General features: G+C 43.9%; 1 protein-coding gene across 1 annotated transcript; it reads right to left on the minus strand.

Moving 5' to 3' along the window:
* Nucleotides 1-2,284: 2,284 nt before the first annotated feature.
* Nucleotides 2,285-20,808, minus strand: LPAR3 (lysophosphatidic acid receptor 3). Its single transcript, XM_064455432.1, has 3 exons — nucleotides 20,744-20,808; nucleotides 11,661-12,418; nucleotides 2,285-4,598 (listed from the first exon to the last, which is right to left on the minus strand). Exons 2-3 carry the CDS (start codon nucleotides 12,394-12,396, stop codon nucleotides 4,249-4,251), a joined length of 1,086 nt encoding a protein of 361 aa, XP_064311502.1. The 5' UTR covers nucleotides 12,397-12,418; nucleotides 20,744-20,808; the 3' UTR covers nucleotides 2,285-4,248.
* Between the last annotated feature and the right edge of the window lie 780 nt (nucleotides 20,809-21,588).

Consider the following 21,588-nt stretch of genomic DNA (forward strand, 5'->3'; position numbering starts at 1 on the left):
CTTTCAAGTGATTTAAAACATTCATTGGAGTTGTAGGCTAGGATAAATAACAGAATTTCCCTGCCTCCTTCTTTTCAACATTTCCATACATTTTCACTTTTGGGCTTTAATCTTGTAAGCTGCAGTCGCTTTGGCCCAGACCAAAGGCTGGTCCTGCACTGCCTCTGCCAGGATAGTGGCCAGTAGCCAGAACTATAGGGAAGGAGTATAAGAAATATGACAAATTTAATATGACCCTTCCTCCATCAGCTTCCAATAACCAGTAGTTTAGAAATCTCTATGCAGAGTTCACTTAAACCATGGAAGAATCATGGTAGAAATTTTGCTTCTATAGTTAACTGCTACTTGGAAAAGAGTTTTAAGTTAAAACACATAAAAACACATGTATAAACATATATAAAATATAGGTCTGATCGGAGAAAGGCACCATCATGTCACATAGCTGCAGTAATCACTGCAGTTCACAGGTAGGTGCACGAGCTGTCATATGCACAAATACAGTCAGCAGTAATTACTTAAAAAAAAAACCAAAACCAACTGAAAAATCTACACTGAGGGAAAAGTAGTCGTGGTAAAGCATCCCCAGAGCACCAGAGAAGCCATGCTTCAGAGCCACTCAAGCTATAGCAATCTGGCTGCTCTCCCAGAGTGACTCATCACCCACACCACCTAGGTCAAACCGACAGCACAGATACTAGAGAAACTTCTCTCCCACGCACACAGTTATTAAACAATGATCAGTCCAGCTGCTTATCCAGAAAGATTCAAGAGATCTATCGTGTAAAATAAAACCCCATTGTTCCTAGCTTTTAATAATAATTCTCTGAAAAGCATCTCTAATGATCGTGACCACACAGGCTTTATGGGAGAGCTAACCCTGGAGGACAGACCGTATGTTTTTGCCCTGGGAAAAGCCGTGAAGTGTTTCTTCCTGGACCCACTGATCAACTGGAAGAGGAACTTTGGTTTGGGAGACAAGCAGCGGGAGAGGGGAAAAGGAGGAGAAGATCACAAAGGTTTTTAAACCATAACTGCTGCAAAGATGTTGTAGTAGAAGTATCTGCTTGCTACTTACTGCAGTACAGCAGCTCTCAAGGCGCTCTCAGACACAGAAAGGCCTCCTGCATCACCAGGAACATGCAAAAGCTTATAACTGTCCACCGTAATGGTAACTCTACCCTTGCCTTCCTCTCCCTCCTAGGAATTAATGTCCTCGGGTTTCTGTGGGTGTTCACCCTAAAGCCTTCCCCAAACGAATGAAGTTCATCTCGCACACCAGTACGCTGGCATACATAAATAGGAGCAGGATTATTATTCTGGGAAATTAGTGAAAAAGGCAACAGGGAGACCCCGTAGAAGTTGCCTTCACCAACTGCCTGTTGCCTTTTTTTTTTTTAGCTCAAGTACAAGTAGTGCTTTAATGTTTTCCTTTAGACAAACTATTTTGATAAATGTTTATGGAAGTAAAATGAAATTCCCCACTGCGTGAGTAGCTGAATGTTTAGACAGTTTGACATAGGAAACATTATACAGTCTCTGTAGCAGTTTGTAGGAAAGTTTGATGCAAGATCAGTTTCCTGTTCCAGTCATGACACATTGTAATTTATAGTAGTAGACGACGAGGTAGCAGCTCTGAGGGAAGCATCATGCCAAAATAGAGGGCATGTCCTTGGAAATAATACCATTCACAGAGCAGCAGTTTGCAAGCTTTTGGGGATTGTCTGTTGGCTTTTTTTTTTTTTTGAAATGAGGCAACAGAAAGAAAAAGAGTGCAGATCTCAAATTCTCCCACATGCTTGTAGCAGAATGATTGATAATACCTCTCAGAGCTTAATCCAGACGAGGAATCCACCGCACAAGGTGCTCTACAAACAACGCAGCCCTTTACCTTTACAAACGTCACCTTTCCTGCTTACCTGGAACTACCATCCACATGGAGTAATTTTGCAGCCTGAATCCCAAACTCTGCAGGAGAGATGTAGTGTTTTCTCCACTGCTGCAGATGTTCCAGATCTTCATCCAAGCTCTCTTCAGGGCCTCATTCAACCAAGTATTCAGCCTAGTATTGCTAGTAAACATGAAAATTTTAATAAAACATCCCTCACCCTGTGGTAACATGAAGTAACGTTTCCCAACCTTCATTTTTATCTGCAGTTTGATAGTTTTAGCTTTGATGGATCTGTGGAAACAACCAAGAGTAACAGCAGATTGTTGACTGTAGTGCCAGGTAACGTTCAAGCACCGTACAAATGGGAAACAAACCAACTATTTTATTTTTAAGTAATATTTTATTTTCTGTTAGCTTTGTATACGGAGCTTCAGCCTAGTTAACACGAACTGTGCACTGCAGGTAGCTGTAGGGACAGGAATGCTTGCATGCTATGCCTTTGCAATGCCACCAGCTCTAGAAAGCACCACTTTACATACTTTTCAAAACATCAAACAAATGAAGTAGTATTTGCACGAGAACATTGCATTATAATGGCAAAAAACATGTGTAAACCTTTTTGCATTACTCAAATATAGTATCTACCTTGAAATATTAGGCCATATCCCTACAAGGTAACGTGTTATGGGTGAGCTCTCTGAACAGGGGCTTGCTGTGTTCGTAAGCTAAGGCCTGCTATGAAATCCCCGAGTGCCTTCTACAAAACTGCAACTTGGCCTTTGAGCCAAGTGCAGGTTCTGCTTTGACCAACACAGCCCAGATAGCAACATGCCAGTTGCACCGACGGAAGAATTTGCCCAAGCCACAGCCGATCTTCATCTTTCAGTGTCATACAATGTACTCTTCGTGTTGTTCTCTGACAATTCCAAGTGGTCACTTTCCAAAGTGACCTCTGGTCGTGCTCACCTGCTTAAATACCAGGGATCAGACTTTCTCTAGGACATAACACAGGTAACTCCTCTTAAAATTAAGATAGGCAGCAGGGAGCTCACTGGCAGGAGCCAGGTTCTTAGAGTACTGAGAAATCTACATTCCGATATTTAATTTAAAAGTTTAAGTTTAAAAACTTTACCCTAGAGCTTTAAATTGCTGGATCCTCCATTAGAGTATACTCCATAAATCAAAACTTCAGCTTTTGGGGCTGTGGCTGCATTGACACTAGACTAGATTAGTCACAATGCTGAAAGCCCTTCATTGCTTGCCGTTTCACGGCCTCTTCCTCAAGTACCTTGCAGTAAGACCTGCTTGCAAATCAGAGGTTAAATGTGGTCCAGACAAGGTCAGACAATCAATGCATACTGTACTCTTGGAAAGGCTTAGGTTGGTTTCAGGCTTTTTCCTGTAAATTAATTTCTGTTTTAAATAGCTTGATTGAACCTATATATACGTATATTTAAACTTCCCTTAAAAGTTCGTCCTCTTAAAACAGAGTTTTGGATTTCATTTCTCTCAGTGGCATAGCAGTTAAAGAGGGGTGAGCACACCCGTTTGATGTTATCCGGCTGAGTAAGACATGAGCATAATGAACATGGTCACGCTGCTCTTCTGTTAATCCACCCTCAACATCTACACAACAGCAACCTACACAACAGCAGCAGAGTGCAATGTATCTCCTTGCAGCATTCACCCCATATGGAAGTAATAACGGCTTCTGTGCTTTTTGTACTCTCAGATCCTGACAATCCATGGTCAGACATACTCATGCACACTGATGCCTGGTCTGGGCTTCCCATCACAGCCAGGTTTCTGGCACAGCTTTAATAAACCATCAGACTACCTATTTTGAAAGCAAGGTAAGGAGGAGGAAGAGAGAAAGTAGGTGTGAAATATTTCATGAACTTTGTAAACCAAGAAAACAGGTCACAATTCTGTCCAATGGAGCCTACAATCCTCCTCAAGATGCACAGAAACTGTTCAAAGCATAAATACTCAATGAATGCCAAGCCTGCACAGTGAGGCAGGTTTATGCTCTCTGTAGGAGCTTAAGGAGGGTCTCACTATGTTGCTTACATTTTGTTTCCATGCACAAGAAGTCTCTGAGATGTATTTATTCCATTCATACGAAATAACAATTTCATGTACTTAAAAGAAAAAAAAAAAGAGAAAGACGGCAGCACAGAAAGTTTTCTTCATTACAAAGTGTTTTTCCATCAGGCAATTATTTATAGGAACTTTTGTTAACACTGGAGTTTAGGCTCTGGAACAAAGTGGATATATTGTTTACCAGCTTTGCCAGTCAATCTTCTCTTACAAAACCTCTCCCTTCCCCCTCTCCTTTTCCAGCCAAGTCAGTCCCCAGCTCAGGAGTTTCCTTTGTCACCAAGATCTCCTTTTCCACAAATTGTCCCTTGAATAATGCCATCTTCAATGTAGTGCCCCGAGGTATCCGTGCTCCTGCAGAGAACTGTCGAGGGGATCCGCGACGAGCGTCTGTCCTGGCTTTTATCCTCAGAGGAGCAGCAAATCATCCTTTTCATGGTACCCCACATCTCATCATCTTTGTATGAATAAATTATTGGATTCATGACAGAGTTCAACAGGGCCAGGAGAAGAAACCACCTTTTAACATTCTGAATCCCACAGTAGGTGCAGTTCAGACCATCAAGCAGTAAGACGACCAGGCCAGGGGTCCAGCAGACAACAAAGGCACCTAGAAAAAAAGGAGACAAAAAAAAAAACCACCAAAAAACCAAACCACCAAATGAACCAACCCAAAACCACAAGACTTCAAACTGCTAAGGGTTTGGGGATTTTTGGCATCTTACAAACTTACTGGGTTCATCAAAATTCTACATAAAAATTATAAAAGCAGGAGATGACAAAATTCTAATGACAGTAGCAAAAAATGTATCTACTACAGCTTCCCTGCCAAGCCCTGAGCACGAAGCAGGGCAGCTCTCAGAAGGCTGCAGGGAGCAAGAATCCAGCTGCTGACAGCATCAGCTCAAACACGAGTGGGGAAAGGTCATCACAACAGTGATTTGTCCATGCTGATAAATAAAGAAGAGCATTAACAAGCAGAGAACTTGCGCTCTGAATGCGGACTTCCTCTCTTCATCTCCTGTGCTGGAGAAGATACCAGGTGGCCCACTTCCACCACTGCCGCAACACGACCCAAAGAGGAGACGTGTCTTCTGTCACACTACAGTTGGCGCTGCGGAGCTGTAGGCACAGTGCCCAGTTCATAAAACAAGAGCCACATAATTTAAACATGTCCTGGCTGGAAATGCATCCTAGCGTAGGATGCATGTCATTGCCTGCGACACACAAGCACTGCTGGCTCCCCAGCTGGAGCAGCAGCCCACCTCTCCACTGCTCCCTCCCGGTCTGTGCGTGCTGGGTACTTGAGACCCAGCAACTCGGATCCAGGAAACAAATTCAGTTGTAAATGAAAAGAGAGAAAGAAACAAATAGCTGAGTTAGCAAAAATGAACGGAAGGATGTAGCAGTCAGGGCAAAGAAATGAAGCAAAGAACAGAATAAAAAGCAAAAATAAAGACAAAAAGGATGAGGAAGTAAAAGTGTAGTGACGGAGGAAACAAGAAAACTCTTAAAGAGGGTCATTTCCCCAAAACATAGCAAGAAACCATAGGACCAGCTCAGGAGCAGCAGAGTCCTCATGTTTCAGCTGTGAGGCAGAGAAGACAACAGCCCTGTGAGGAACGAGTGAGACACAAGGTGATAATAAAGACTGAAAGATACAAAGTAGGACAATTCATTCCTCTCTCACCAGCCCCTCAAAGGCTGGTGAAAGGGGGAATAAGGGAAAAGAGATCTTAGAGTGAAGAAAATATAAAGAAACCCTAAAAACCACAGCTCAGGAGGAAGTTCAATATTGCATTTGCATCTTTCCATGTTACTGGACATCCCCACCACAAAGGCAGGGGTGTGGGCAGGACTGGTGGGGAGGGGGGAACATCGCGACCAAACGCAGCCCTTGGCCACGAGCCTGGGAGGGGTCCTGAGCTGCCCCATCTGCCCTCCTGCCTCCCCCTGGCACCACAGCCTGTCATCCCTCGCCTTGAGCCCAAGGAAGGAGCAGACATATGCATGATAATACTAACTTAGCACAAGCCACAATTGCTGTCTGACATACAGAAATAGTAAAATTACAACTCTGCACAACTGTCACCGTTTGAACAACGTACTGAGGAAATTCCAATCATTTATAACAGCAGTTTCCCCTTTTTGGGGCTTAGAAAAAATAATCAAACAAATAAGGATGACAGTAGCTACATGCTAAAAAGCTCTCCTGGGGGTGTTGGTATCTGTTCAACAATTTTGGTAGGGAAAGCAAGTCCAGCTCATTTTTTTTAAAGCTGCTGGTTTTCCCATATCTGAGCTGTGCAAGCAAGCAACGAGAGGGCAGCCTGGCTCATGGCAGGACGCAGGCAGCGCCGGAGCCAGGACTCAGCGGCGCGTCAGGCATCCCACCGGCTGTGCTGTGCACAGGGGCTGGTTTCAGCAGCACTGGACACTTCTCCCCATCGAGGGTCTTAATGGACACTGTGCCCACCTGATTGGGCAGGCCATAATGGTATATAAAATGAATTAATGTGATTTAGTAAACATTAGGATTGCTGAAAAAAACTTATCTAGGACAAGGTACCATGGATCTTGCTGCAAATCTATGCTCCTGGAGTCCAGACAAAATTCAACCGATTTACTATGTTCCAGGCAATATTGTACAGAACAGAAAGGCAAGAGACCACCTCCTCAGAAACTGCATTTTCTACTGTGCTGTACCAAGATTTTTGCTATGCTAAGTACTAATTTCATGGTGTTAGTTTGGAGATACTGGTTACCATCAGTAACGTTCTTCCATTGCCCACTGGCATAGGAGCTGCAGGCTGCTACCACAATGCTTCTCTGGTCAGTCTCTATACTACACACTGGTTTGGCTCCAGTGTGCTGAGTAAGCAGTTGTGATACCAACTCTCTCTTACAGTCTATAATGGAGCAAATACTGCTGATTTATTGCCCTGGGGTTCAGCAGCCAACCCCATCCATTTTAACAAGCGCTGGAACCAGACCACCCGGACACAATACGGTGCCTAGTTGAGTGTCTCGGTAAGTATTTGGACAAAGAGCTTTTGCTAGCCACCAAGGGTCACTGGCAAAGTTGCCAACTCACCAGCTCCATGCAGAAATTAAAATGGTAACAAACCCTCCTTAGAAAAAGCACTGAAAGCATTTTGACCACTTACACCACAAAGCCTGCAAGGTCCAACCCTGCTTTCATGGAAGTCAGCAAGAGAGGAAACAGACCCCAAAGCCACATTTAACAAAAGAAACAGACAAAACCCTTTCAGACAAAGCCCAGGATCACAGGCCGGATTAGTCCATGAACTCCTAGGGTATATCCATGTCTACCTATACAGGCAAAGCCCTAAAAGGTTTCAGTGGCAAAAGTAAGGGAAGATAAAGACATCTGCAGACACGCCTCTGCACATTTCCCCCACCCCACAACTGAAGACAAGGACAGGGGGCAGTGCAGTGACAGTGTCGGAGTTACTGGCTAGGGCTTTCATGGGGCTGTTGCTTTGACTCCATCAAAAATACATTTTGCTGTGTAGGGAGACAGCACAAGGGATTCACACCCTGCTCTTAGCACCGCAGAGATGAAAGCGAGGCATGGCTCACGCTTGCAGCCTTGCTCAGATTTTGCTATTTTTGCCACAGAGCTTTCAGAGGTAACCATGGTTCAGCATAAATATGTAGCTTTGTTTTGGCCCTTTGGTGATTTTCTTGTTTGCAGACTCTTCAACCCGTAGGAGCTCCTCTCCCTGACAGAGTGCCACACTCCAAAAAGAATTTAATTTCTGGTACTCTAAAATTTGCAGAAGTGACATGAAATGTAGCCTGGCTGCAATGCGGATGAGAAGAACAGCTCTGAGTCTTCCCACCGGATTACGGGAGATGAGGTGCCACAATGCCTGTTTGAGGATTTTCCATTAGATTTAAACATGTATTTTTTTGTAGATTATATCATCTCTGCTTGAAAATGAATTCCTAGGTACCTGGAAGCACTACTGATGCTTTGGCAGCATCATGTCGTAAACCTCTGCACATCAAGGCTGTCCCTGTAGATGCCAACGCTGAGAAAGAAGAGTGCAGTAACTTCCAGTTGCCTTTGCCACATGTGCACCCGAGTTAAAGAGCAACTTACCAATTAAACTATAAATTCACTGAAACTGCAAATCATCTGCCCAAAAGCTGCTATTTCACCAGGAATCTCACTGCCAAGTTCAGATGAGCTACCGCATACACACGACCTGAAAATCACATACCCGCACACCTGCAGCCACCCTTCTTCAAAGCTACACTCCCAGGCTTAGCTAGGACTATGCCACAAGGTCAGCCTAAGAGGATTTTAGCCCCTTTTGCCAGGTTTCACATCTTCCAGTTTCAACCAGATAACTTCCTACAGTTTAGCACGCCAAAGGGAAAGCCTTGCTCCTATCCTGTGATGGACCATTTCAGGGGTTATGGTAGGAAAAGTTACGTGACAGGGGCCTGAGTCCCAGCCTCTGCAAGAGGCCATCCAGGCCCAAAGGGTAGTGCAAAAAGCCACCTGCAGCTGCGATCACCACGGGTCCTTGAAGTCACCCTGAAATCCAGATTCCCCCAACTCTTAACTGTAGGACCACAGGAGGAGAACACCCAGAGAGGACCGCAATGTTTTGCTGGAGGGGCAGCCAGCCACAGGCCCAGCCTCCCCAAGAAGTGAGGGGGAGGCAGATGGGGTGAGCAGCATGCCAGCAGCACCCAGCTTCACGCAGCCTCCTTCCACACAGCAGTGGGGCAGCAGGATTTTGTCCTGAACCACCCATGAAACCAAGAGAGCACATTAACGAGAACTCTGGTTCTCATCATGCTTCATCAGGCAACAGAGCATCTTGGAAGAGCTTTAAGTTAAGACCGTATCAGATGCGTACTCCAAAGGATTTTCAGATGTCTTGGAACAAGCCATTAAAAATAACTGCCTTGGGCAAAATCCACATGCCGCATAGAGCTGTAGGTTGTTGCATCAGTGGATGTAAGCAGAATTTTGGAAGAATCACTTTGGTCACTTGGTGACTGCTTTGGTAATTGGAAAGCCCAGAAAAATGTGCTATTCAGTTTCTAATACATTTTGCACAGTGTGCTTGAATGACTTGGCCAGGAATGCACATTTCAAACTCTTTTAAAAAACAAATCCCCATTCCTAGAAATAAATTTTTACAAAAAGCCTCTCAGAGTAAAAATTTGGAGGAATGATATGAAGGAACATGCCAAGATATACTTCCTCTGACAAAGGAGTTTTGGGTAGGTCCTTGCACCCAGCAACACATGCACTCAATTTGACTTCTTTGGAAGCAGGCTCTGATTTGGTTTTGTTTCTGACTGACAAAGTAAATATATAAAATTATGATCTCGAAAGTAGCTTTACTTTAGGAGTAATACTAGAAACTCAGGCTTTCTAAGTTAAATTTGCCTGGCCCAGCATACAATGTCATTAAATGCTTTGCCCAAGTTATAGTTTAATCTTGTGGCTGAAAAGCCATATTCTGCAAGTAAGAGAAAGCTAATGCTGATCTTTAAATCAACCTATAGTTCTAAGGCCCCTCCCCCTAGTAGAAGAAAGAATAAGTTGAAAATGAAGTTCAAAGTGGAGTTCCACACAGCATCATGGCCATGGTGAGAACAGAAGACCTGCCACAGGGTAAAGAACCACGAGGGATCAGCAAATGGCAGCCACCATCGCTGTCCCTCCAACTCCCACATCAGCCAGCCGTGTGTCCTCCCCGGCACACAGACCACCTCTCTGCTCTCACCTGCAAACACGCACGGCTGGCATCGAGAGCTAACAGTGTTATTCCAACACTCACTTTGACTTATACAAAACCAAAGTAATATTAACTACATAAACGTACATATAAATTAGACAAAAATAAATCATCATGCAGAACCTTATGTGACTTCCCAGAAAGCAGCCTGCAGTTCTGCCTTCCATAAAGCAGCTCAATGAACTGCTTTTTAAAAGTGCTTTTCTTTTTGTCTCTTTCCAATGCAGCAGTTAATTACAGTCTACCTGATGCTTATGCATTAGCGCAGGATCATATCTGGAGCAAGTCAGAGTTTTTCTGCAGAGGTTTCCTGCTGCCAGGTGGATGGTTTAAGTTTCACTGCACGAGAACTTCAGGTGGGCCAAAAGATCGAATCTTGCCCCTGCAAGTCAAGGCAGGGATAGGAACCACCACCACATTGTCTCCTTTAGGTTCTGTAAAGTCAAGGGAAAAACAGGAAGGGCCACTGGGGAAGGATATAGAAGGGAAAGGCTCTGGCAGTAGACAAGCCAACTTCAGAAGACAGGAGTATAAGTGAGAACCTTGTACTTGCTTGAACGATCAGTCCACTTTCTTTTCCAAGGCACTGTAAAGTTTAGCTGATCTCAGCTTCTGAAGCATTTTAAAGCATCATTTGGTAGACAAAGGTGTTGTGTACTACAGCACTATTATTTCAGGGGGAAAAAAAAAGAGAAGAGAACCAGATACCAGACTGTGCAAACAGCATCCATAGACCGCAAGGGGAAGAAAGTATTCCTACCCTGGCAACTCCTACCTCCATGAAAAGTGACACTTTTCTCCCAGAGCTCTATAGTAGTGTGTCCCAGGCATACATGGACACCAGCTTTCCCAAACACTCCCACTTTCTTGTGCTGTCTCATACAACATCAGAACAGTTGTCAGCATGGTAAAGCCATATTTGTGGTTTAGAGTCCCCCTCCACCTGAGCCCAGCACCACAAGTGTCCCGTGGTACAAGCCACGCTCACATAATACCTGGCTTCCAAAAAACACCTCACTCAGAATCAAGTCTTCCTGAGGAAGACTGACTGCTACAGCTAATACTTCGTTCCAACAATCAATCATCGGCCCTGTGCATCTCTAATTTAACAAGCAGCTACATCACAACTAGGTGAAGAAGTGATCTGAGCTGCCTAAATATCAGAGCAGTGTCTCTAGGGCAGAACCCAGCTCAAATCTCATGTTATGACCTAGCGATCCAAGGCCATACTGTATCAGCATCTGAAAATATTTTGCACTTCACAGAATGAAGGTGAATTCTCCACTTGCAAAGCAAATCTCTGTCAAAATCACAGACCCACCAGCCATCCTCTCCTTTCCCCAGGGAAGATGCATTTCCAGGGGGAAGAACTTAGTAGGTTTAGGAAACAGCCAAGGGGAAGAAGTGCAAAGAAAACTAACCACATCCAGCCATAGGATTCATGGCCTTGTGCAGAAATTAAAGAACATTCTTTTGAAAATGTTCTCCTACCTAGTTGTGAATCCTCACAAGCCTTCCTCCAAAGTGATTTTTGTATTCACACACACACCCAAAAAAACCCTGTAGATAATTTGTGTTTTGTAACAATCTGCCTACAACATAGACATTTTTCTTCTATGGGTTGACCTGTCCTCTACTTTGCATTCTTGCATGGTGCAACACTTATTTCACTGTCTAAAGCAGACAGAAGTCTAAATGCCTCCAGCACTTAAAAGTTTGGTGAGGATTTTTGTTTGTTTGTTTTGGTTTAGAGGGTCAGGGGTCTTTGGTTTTGTTTAAAAAAAAACCAAAAACACCAACAAAAAAACCAGGCAAAACCAAACCAACACAAACCCATTCATTGGCACCGCCAGCCTTGCATGCTGCGGTTTGTAGTCTCTTACCTAAAAGAGTCATGACGGTCTTCATAAGCTTCACAGGAGTTCTCCTACGGCTAATGGATCCGCTAGTGTGCGACGACAAGACATTAGTTTTCCTCTGGACGTACATGTAGATTCTTATGTAAACCACCACCATAATGAAGAAGACAACGAGGTTTAAGATGCTCCAGAACACCAGGTAACTTCTGCTGTAAATAGGTGCCAGGGATGAGCAGGCGGTAATGTCACAGAGGCAGTTCCAACCCAGGGTAGGAACAGCACCCATGAAAATAGCAATGGCCCAAATTGATATAATTAAAAAGGTGACTCTCTTCTTCGTGAGATTACTGTGGATTTTCATCCGCATTATCGACATGTGCCGCTCAACAGCTATGACAAGGAGATTCACCAAGGAAGCTGTCAGGCTGGTGTCCAGAAGACCCTGACGCAAAAACCAGCGGTTAACAGTTAATGTCTTAGACACTGGGCCAGTGTTGAACATCAAGAAGACATAGGCAATTCCAGCAAAAAAGTCTGCAGCAGCTAAGTTGGCCAGGAGATAGTAAAAGGGAAAATGAAACCTCTTGTTCTTGACCACAGCTGCTATGACCAAGGAATTTGAAATGAAAATAAAGAGGCAGAAAAATGTCCCAAAACACAGAACAACAATCAGTTTTGGTCCTGTCCACTCATCTACTGTGTCAGTGTTTGTCTTGTTATAGAAGAAGTCCATGCGCTTATCATAGTAGCATTCGTTCATCCTGGATTAAAGCCCCTGCATCCTAGGAAGGGTGGAAGGAAAAAAAGAAGGATTAAAAATCAACTATGGACCCTTACTTCAGTCACCATACCTAACAGCTATTTTGGGGGGAGAGGAAGGGGATGGGATAGGGACATGATATATTAGTGTATATTTGGAGGCCTCAAGTAAAAATTCATGTTTTACAGAGTTAATGAAGAAGAAGATGCTCTGTCCACTGGAGGACTGCAGTGCATGATGCTTGGATGAATCAGGAAATTTTAAAAGACTTACCTGCTTACAAAACCCGAGCACAGTGCCTTTGCACTACCAGTCATACTGTACAGGCAGCAAAGTGGCAGTTAAGAGGTTAAAAGTGACTTTCTGGAGGTCACAAAGAAAATCTGAGCAACAGCCAAGCCATTCTTGCTGTGAAATCCCATGTTTGAGCCACAGCACCATCATTATTTCCATTTCTTAATGTATCCAGTCAGGACAGGGAAGTATAAGTCATAACTCTTCCGTTTTAGTGACTAAGCAATAAAAGGCCTATTACTGAAAAAAATATTTTTTGCTTTTTTTAAATTATATATATTGATAAATGTAAAAATGTACTTATATAAGATGATACAGGGACATATATTCTGAGCACACACCTGTTATTTACTGCTATAGGATTTAAGCAAACGTGCTGAAAAGGAAAAAACACATTCTACATATCTGACGGCTCTAAGGCCAGGGATTATTTTTATTGGGCTGTCAACCCAGAGCACTGTGAGCACCACACAGCCCAATTATCTTCAAAACCAAAACACAGCTCCCTACCCAACCACAGGATAAAGCAAGCCCCAGCAACAGCAGTAGGGCTGGGGTTTTTTTCCTTATACACACTCAGCACTATTTTGGACACAGGGCTATTAAACGTGATGGAAGGGGGAGTCTGTGTTCCAGATTACATCACACTTCAGCTACTCCGGTGAGGTCAATGTCAGCTGCCTTGGCAATTTTACTGCCTTTATTATGAACCAAACTGAACTCGAACTAATCTACACAGGCAGATCCAACAGCAATTATTCATGGTGACCAGACCCCACGCAGGGTCTCGCAGCCTAGCAGGGAGGGTTTGTGTCTGATCATCACTAGCCCTCACATTCACTGTCAGTATCTGAATAAGGGTTTTAACAATGACTTCATTAATAGATATTGTATAGTTTTAGCAAAACCTAGGAACCCAGCCGTGGCACAAGATCCTAATCTTGTTAGATATTATACAGTGTGGCAAGCCTGTACCTGACTCTAAGGACAGCGAGGAGGAAGTATCGGGATACAAAGCTGCAGGAGAGGCAGCGACTCTACTAATAGCTTTTGTAAAGCTCCTTGTGAGCCTCAGGCTGTCACAAGTGTCAAAGTGATAGCCTGAGTGAGGCTGAAAAAAACCCAACCCTAGCAGCAGTTACAGGCAGGAAGATACAAAAAAGCATAAGCTTTCCAGCTCTGCAGCTAAAACTGATCACTGGCAAAGATTAGGTTTGCTTAGTCTCTTACTACCCTGTGGTTACTTAACAGTTGTATCTCAACTCTCCAGGGACTGGGAAGCAAATTAAGTGATCCCGAGCAGGCTGGATAACAAGCCACATTTATATTAAAAGCTCCTTCTAAGTTTTAAGGTTAAAAGGTTCATCTGCCATTTAAGTTAGGCTACTTGTGTCATTTCTCTCATGCAATATTTGTATTATCTAATTTTAAATCAACTTGCACTATTCCATGAATATTATTTCCAGAAATGTGATTTTTTTTTTTTTTTTTTTTTTTACATATTTCATTTTTCTAAACTACCTCCTTAACCTTTTTTTCTTGGTCCCTACCCTACATCTAGTAGTCAACACGAAAGCAGGCCATTTGACGTTGCTGTCCATTTTATTCCTCAGGAACCTAGGCAGCCACTTTTATAAAAGAATATACTACTTAAAGCATCAAATTCAAGCACATAGTCAGAATTAAGAACAATTACTTAAGGACAAGAAGTGGAAGGAAACAAGTAAATCACCCCTTGTGCTGAAATATTACAGAGCATCCCTTCACGTAAAAATAAAAAAGCCTCAGATCCACTGTAATTCAACGCCTACCGCTCCCTGTTCAGGGCAGCGTTGGGCAGTCAGTACATTCCCTGTTCTCACCTGGGAAGTACTCAGGAGTCAAATTAACTCTGTAAGTGACCAGAAGTCCCTGAGGAGCTGTGGATATCAGCTACTCAAGCAGCCGAGTGCTGGGAGCCCTGCCCCGAGATGGCTCTGCTCTTACCCACCAAGGCAGTAAAAGAATTGCCGAGCTTGACATGAGGCTTTTACAGGACAGCCCAAATGCCTGCAAATAGAAACAGCGTTTTGGGCAAGAATGGCAGAAAAAAAAAAAATCTGTGAAAATTATAGGGCAGGTTTTCTGAACATGTTGTATCTTACTGTGTAATCATCTCAACAGACAAATCTCTTGCAGCGACAGGAGAGTAAAGAGACCTGCAGATACTTTTCGCATCTCATCTGGAGAACAAGCTTAAAGAAACACAGAATATCAACTATGAACCTATTATAAATACTTCATCTTATTGAGATCCCATCCTCATTTGAAGTAGCACCCAAGACAAAAAAAAACCCTGTACATCTGTAATTCTCCACCAAAATAATCACACTATGAACACTCACTGTCACACATCAGAGCACAAACGACAAATGATTTTGAAAGCAACGTCTTGAGGTGTTGAGATAAGGCAGGAGAGAGTAGAAAAGCATCCAGCTGAGGCCTCAGGGTCACAGGGCAGACTTTGGAAATGTCCACATGGAAGCTGCATCAAAGCAGTAGCTGACCTGGAGCTAGTTTGCATCCCAGTCCTTCAGAGCAGAGACAGCACTGGGCCGTCTGTACCAGCCTACGTACATAAAGCACTTGTCACACCAGGGTCCTTCCAGACAGTGGCTTATTTCACACCTTCATTTTATTTTAAGGCCTCCCAGGAGAACTAGCCTGGCCCCAGGGGAGCTATGCGGCTGTACCCTCAGTGATCCTGCCCCAGTCCACACCAGACATGAGATGCATGATAGGATATCCCGTATGTCCTGGCATGTCAGAGTCTAACACATTGCAGGACTCTATTCTCCAGGTCTTCTCTTCTGCAGCCAAAGCAGAGATGTTTATCTTAGTCAGGGCAGGTTTAAACTTAAAAAGAAAAAAAATCCTTAAATATTACATATTTCAGATTTGTTTATTAAGTACGCACAAATTTGAAGATTCAGGGAAAATATTGTTCATCAAAGTTTTAAAAATAATAGAAACTGAAATAGTAGAAAAACAGCTAAACTGATCAGCCTGGCCTTATAAAGACAACAGAGAGTCTTCTAGAGCCTGAGCAGAGAGGTCCCCAGTTCTGCTACTCAATTCATGAAGAATTGCCTTCTTTTGCTTTGAAAGTGGCTCTCACGAGCTTGATACTTCTCCTTTTTATGGGAAAGGGCAGCAAACAATCTCCATTCACCTCTTCTGTGCCACTCAGTATTTTAGAGCCCTTCGTATAGCCCTCCAAAAACTCAATGCCAGTAACCATGTATTGCATATTCTACAGCTGGGTTGAGCTATTAGCTTGCCGCAGGTCACTCGCAAGCAAATACATCAAAAATGTGCAAGTGCCAAGAGTCTACCCTTGTCAAAAATGTTCTTTTCCTTATTTCAATCTATTTAATTACTTCCATTCAACCAATAGCAGGTACAAAGATCTGAAACCGATGGACTGTGAAGTGTGTTTTCCTCTACCACTCTGAGTAAGCATAAGCTTTGAGTGGGAGAAATCATCTCTTCCAAAAATCTCAAAGGATTTGGTTCGGTTAAACTGCTTTCAAATGCAAAAGCATGCAGTAAGAATTCTTCCCAATCCAGCACATCTTGAGCTCTGTTTGTCTTAAAGACAGCTTGTGAATTTGAATTAATTTCAAATTCCTCTATGTAAATGCAACTTGTATCAAGTCAGAATATGTTCTTCACCATTCTTAAAATAAAAATCAAGAATTTGCATGAGTATATAGGATTACACTAGCTACCTAAATAAAGTTAGTGAAATAAAACATCACCTAGATAATGTTTTGGGCAAAAGCTTCAGCTAGTTGCAAGCTAACACGCTTTAGTAGTTGTGTTTCAATTAGAATCTAGTTTACTTCAAGAAAGCCACTAAAAATCTGTATATTTAGAATGAAATTTAATATCAGTTATTTAATTCAAGGATTTTGCTGGTTCAAACTGTGATTAAAATCACCTTTTGAGTTACTTTGATTTAAAATTAAATTCAGCCTGTAAATCAGCTTTAACATGAGTTACTTGTTATTAATGCAGGCGTTTCTGAAGGAAAAACTCAAATAGCATTTTAATGAGAAGGTCATTACAAAATTTAGCCTGCAAGCCATAATGTGATTCATGGCACGCCCCACTGGTTTTCTGCCTCTTTCCTGTCCATTAAAAACCAAGTTGTTTCAATATGTTGGCCACAACCTTGTTGAAGAGTTGGCGTCAGTTTGGGGGGCTTTGATGGCTTCTGCCCTGCTCCTGTACAAATGCAACAGGGAGGGAGCGGGCAAGCATGGGTTGGCACAGTGAGCTACCGTGAGAGGATTCAAGCCAAGCTTGCAGCTGGACAGAAAATTCCATCGAGCAGGACTGAACCTATAGGGGGACTTTAGCAGTGAAGTCCTATCGCAGGACTGAAAGTTAGCCTGGGTGAGAGGTGAGGGAAGTTTGCCCAGGCAGAACCCCAGTTTACTGCTGTTTTTCCCGAGCTGGCACAGGGATTTCTGTGCAGGAATTCAGGGCGGTTCAGCATCCAAAATGATACACTCTGGAACAGAAAGAGGAACAGCGAAGCCGGTACAGTCCGGGCAGGTCCGTGGGACAGCACAGAGGAGCAAGCTGCGCCCAGGCTCAGCTTGCAAAGTGGGCAGGCTGCCAGCCTATGCCAGAGCACTTCACCTCCCTGCCTGCCCTTGTCCATTAGCAAATACAAGGTATTAAATAGAGTTCTCTAAGACATTTTGAAACTTTTTACAGAAGTTGCTCTTCAGAAAGCAGAGTTTATCACACTGACTGATCACAGGTATTGGCGGCACAGCAAGGAGGCAAGTCACTTGAAATACTGCCTTTGCATTCAATCTCTTACTACAGAGAAATATTAAGCAGCAGCAGCCGCTGCCTATCCGCACACACTGCTCAGGCTTTTTAAACTTATCCCACAAGCGGCAGATGGCCCTTGATACAGCACCACAAAAGGAGTGTCTGGAGGCGTGCAGACTACGCAGCCCCTGGCAAGGGGTCCCGCGGCAGTGCTCTTGCTCGCCCGCACGCCGTGCGACAGGCGGACACGAACACCCTCTGTCCCTTCCTCTTCTTCTGGATAAACCACCAGTGCTGCTTTTATTTTTCTTCTTCCCAAAAAGCTCTCACCTCGCTCCCAAGAGGAAGGCGCAGGCAGCAGAAGGAAGCCGGGGCGCTGGGCAGCCAAACTATACATACAAGCAGTACTAGTTCAGAAAGGGAATCGGTTCCTTGTTCCCCTCCACACCCTGCGTACATGTATGGCCATGGAGGAAAACACAGCCAAGTGATTGCACAGTAACCCAAGAAACCCATTCAGGTTACCTCAGCTTAGAAAGAAATACCAGTGCAGAAAAGGGTGTGTAACGCAGCAGAGGCCAAAAACGTTAATATGTAACTGTAAGAAGGAGTTTTGTGAGGTAAGTACTCTGGTTCACTTTTAACTGTCTTTAATAGTTAATTGATATTATAACAGAAATCAATTTAGAGAAACAAACTGAAAGGAAGCACATGAAGAACAAAGTTATGCCCAAATATCTCAATCTAAACTGAAGCTTTTTAATCCAGTACTGTTAGAAGATGCAACGGAAGCTGACATTCGTTTTAGAGACAAATTATCTCAGAAGTAACTGTTTTACATTTTGTTTATTAAGGAAATTTTGCGGGCACTGCCTGTACTCGGAACAGCATGCTACATGGTCCACTTTAAGGAACGGAGAATATACTTTTTAAAAGCCATTTTTTCAATTCAGCTTTACAAATTGGGAAAAAAGTTATTATTTAAAAACTATAAGGCTCAATGGGTAAGTTTTTTAATCCAGAGAATTTATTAGCAAGGCAATCTACTGCTGGTTGTGTTCAGCTATACTTTTTCTTTATAACTTAAGTATCCCCAATTTCAGATAATTGGCTGAACTCAAATCAAGCACGCACAAGCAGCACATCCCATCATCTTGGTCTTCAACCCTTTTTAGAATAAGGAGAGCCGAGCGCTACATCCATTTCCACTCCAAACGTGCTTCATCTACATAATGTTAACTTGATGGGAAGTGCAGCATTGCTCATACTTCCAGCATGGCTCTGGTCATTTCCAGTAATAGTCCATTTTAATGGCATCATCTTTTGGACTGAAAAGGGAAGGGACTGGGGTGAAACGAATCAAGATGATTCTTTGGCAACTCTTACATATTGGTGGTGGAAACATCCAAGGTTTCATTATTTATCATATATCCTGTGTAAAATACTGAGGCTATATGATGCAAACAAAGGGCCTTAAGAAAAGTACTAAACCTACTAAAAGCGTAGAACCTGAAGACTGAACACCAAAGTTGCAGAGAGATGAAGTAGTACTGCAGCCACGGACCACGGCGCTCTGTACACACAGGCTGATAAGAAGCTTAAAAACCACTGTCGGGGCCCAGAGGTGCCACCCCGTGCGCGTATGTGACTGTGCTGTTCCTCTGCAAGGCGCTGCATGCTGGCACGGGCAGTTGAACTGTGAAGCACAGAGGTACAGGGGCACCTGCACCAAGGTATTACAAAGCTCAGGCTCCGGCTGCTGAAATCCTGTTGTACAGGATCCCTTTAGTACAAAGCAGCTCTACTGCACTAAATTGTTTTTTAAAGCTCTGGTCCGCTGCAGAAAGTTGTTAGGGACAGATACTAAGTAACTCGCTAGTTACCACAAGTTTAGACTTCAGACTTTGGTAATTTAAGACTTTCTGAAATTATGGTTTACTAAATCTATATATGGAGTTCAAACTAAAAACTTCACTGCAAAGCTTTCATTTAGTCTCCTTTAAGTGTGGTTCTGGAAGGAGCTGGCAGGTCATCCTATAGTGCGGAAACAGACACAGCATTTAAAGTATTTAAAAGCCATTCAAACAGCCCGTACGTTGTGAAACATGCCTAGAAGAAAATACCTGTTCTGCTTCTAAACTAAGTTTTCCATTTCTGCAGAACTTCCAGGTCTGCTCATCGATCACTATCAGCTCCATTTCACAGTTCAACAAATCAGCTTTCTTTCAGAAAACCTACAGAACGTGAATACAGACTATTTCAGTCACAACCAAGTGAACTTTTGTTGTTTGCTTATTTCCAGCACATAGCTGATGAGGACTTGATTAAAACAAGCCACCTGACTGTATCTGGTCTGTTAACAGATGCAGAGCCCTGGTTTGCAGGCAAACATTTCGGTGGAACTGGGAGAAATGGTGGGTGCCAAGAAATATTTGCTAGAGACATGGAAGTGGACCTAATGGCTTAAAAGTAGTACCCAGGTATGGGAATCTTCAAGGCTAATACCCAAGAGGAATATATTCTCTACCGTGTCAAACCTTATACTTCAAGATTTTATTTCCTTCTCTGATAGCATAAAGACTATGTTGGAAGATGTTCCAAAATGGTTAATGGTCACGGTAGCACAGGAGGATAAGGATACAGTCAAACTTGTCTGAGACTATAGCCTGGCATCCTGCAAAACGCCAAATGCATCTTTCTTTACTTGATGATAAGAAGTAAAGCTGGCAAGCTTTACTTGCTATTATGAGCTGCTGCTTCTTTACTGATCGTGCAAGGGGTTTTATTTAGTTTTTCATTTTCAGTATACAGATAAACTTAGTGAAATCAGATTTTTCACTGAACAACTGGACTTACATTGTGCTTCCTACTACACCTCTTAGACGACCGTAAGAATATGCAACAAAGCACATACTCTTAAAGCTATGGCAATGCATCTTAATCTGTAACAAGAAATGCCTTTTTCTAGATTCATATTACAGAAGGGAGAACAGAGCTACTTACATGACCTCTGAAACAGAGGTAAAAGAGGGCATTCCCCCCCCCCCCCACTCCTTTTTACCCTTAAGGAAAAAATAACTTATCAAAAAGATATAGTGCAAAACAGGATGATTGTATTTTTCAGTGCATTGCATAGATTATAGATGACATTTTCTATATTAAAAAAAAAAACAACTTTATAAAAGAATCTGTGCCAGCCCCCCCTCTCCCGGTATATACTTACTACCAGTGCCTCAGCAGGACACGACACCCGTCCAAATCCAGACATGTGCGAACGAAGCTTCAGATACACAGAAACTCACATGTGCACGTAGGAAGTATCTACATTTTTATATATGCACCATATATTTATGCACACAGAGACTCGCACACGCGGTGGAGCCGCAGCACCGCGGTGCCCGGGGCTACGGAGGGGTAGCGGCGGCCGGAGGGGTAGCGGCGGCCGGAGGGCAGCCCCCCGGGACCCCCTCTCCGCTCACCGGGAAGGGCCGGCAGCCGCCGCGGGGGCTCCGACGCCGGCGGCAGAAACTTCCATAAAACTGCCGAAAAGTTTTGTTCCGCCCGGCTACCGGGAAAGGGGGTAATAAATAAATCACGACGGTGGGGACGCCCGCGGTGCCGTCAGCGGCCCCTCATGGCAGGCGGTGGCGGGGGGCTCTGCCCGCTCCCCCACCGGCCCCGCTCACCGGCAGCCTCCGGAGCGCCCGGCCCCGCCCCGCGGCCCCGCCCGGCCCCGCCCCGCGGCCCCGCCCGGCCCCGCCCCGCGGCCCCGCCCCGCTCCCGGGGGAGTTTCTGCGTCGTCCCCCCCCAGGCACGAAGGTTTTGCTTCGAGGCACGCAAGTCGGGCTTTGAAGCGAGTCAGAGGGGCAGAAGCCTAAAGGGTGGTGCTGCCCGACCAGCCCGTCAGGAGGTCCGTCATCACTCGCCTTTTGGGAAACAAAAGCAAAATCCCCCAAAAAACCCCTGCAGTAACTTCCATAAGCAGATCAAGACAATACAGACACGCATCAGGCCGCTTCCTTCCAGCTGTTCTTTTAAACTCAGTATAAAAAGCAAACAAGATCCACC

This window comes from Phalacrocorax carbo, chromosome 6, assembly GCF_963921805.1.
Source record: "Phalacrocorax carbo chromosome 6, bPhaCar2.1, whole genome shotgun sequence".
NCBI classification, from domain to species: domain Eukaryota; kingdom Metazoa; phylum Chordata; class Aves; order Suliformes; family Phalacrocoracidae; genus Phalacrocorax; species Phalacrocorax carbo.

Coding starts and splice junctions, on each gene's coding strand:
- LPAR3 (XM_064455432.1), bottom strand. CDS start 12,396: ATGAACGAATGCTACTATGATAAGCGCATGGACTTCTTCTATAACAAG. Junction 4,599..11,660: donor GACCGTCATGACTCTTTTAG/GTAAGAGACTAC, acceptor CTTTTTTTCTAG/GTGCCTTTGTTGTCTGCTGG.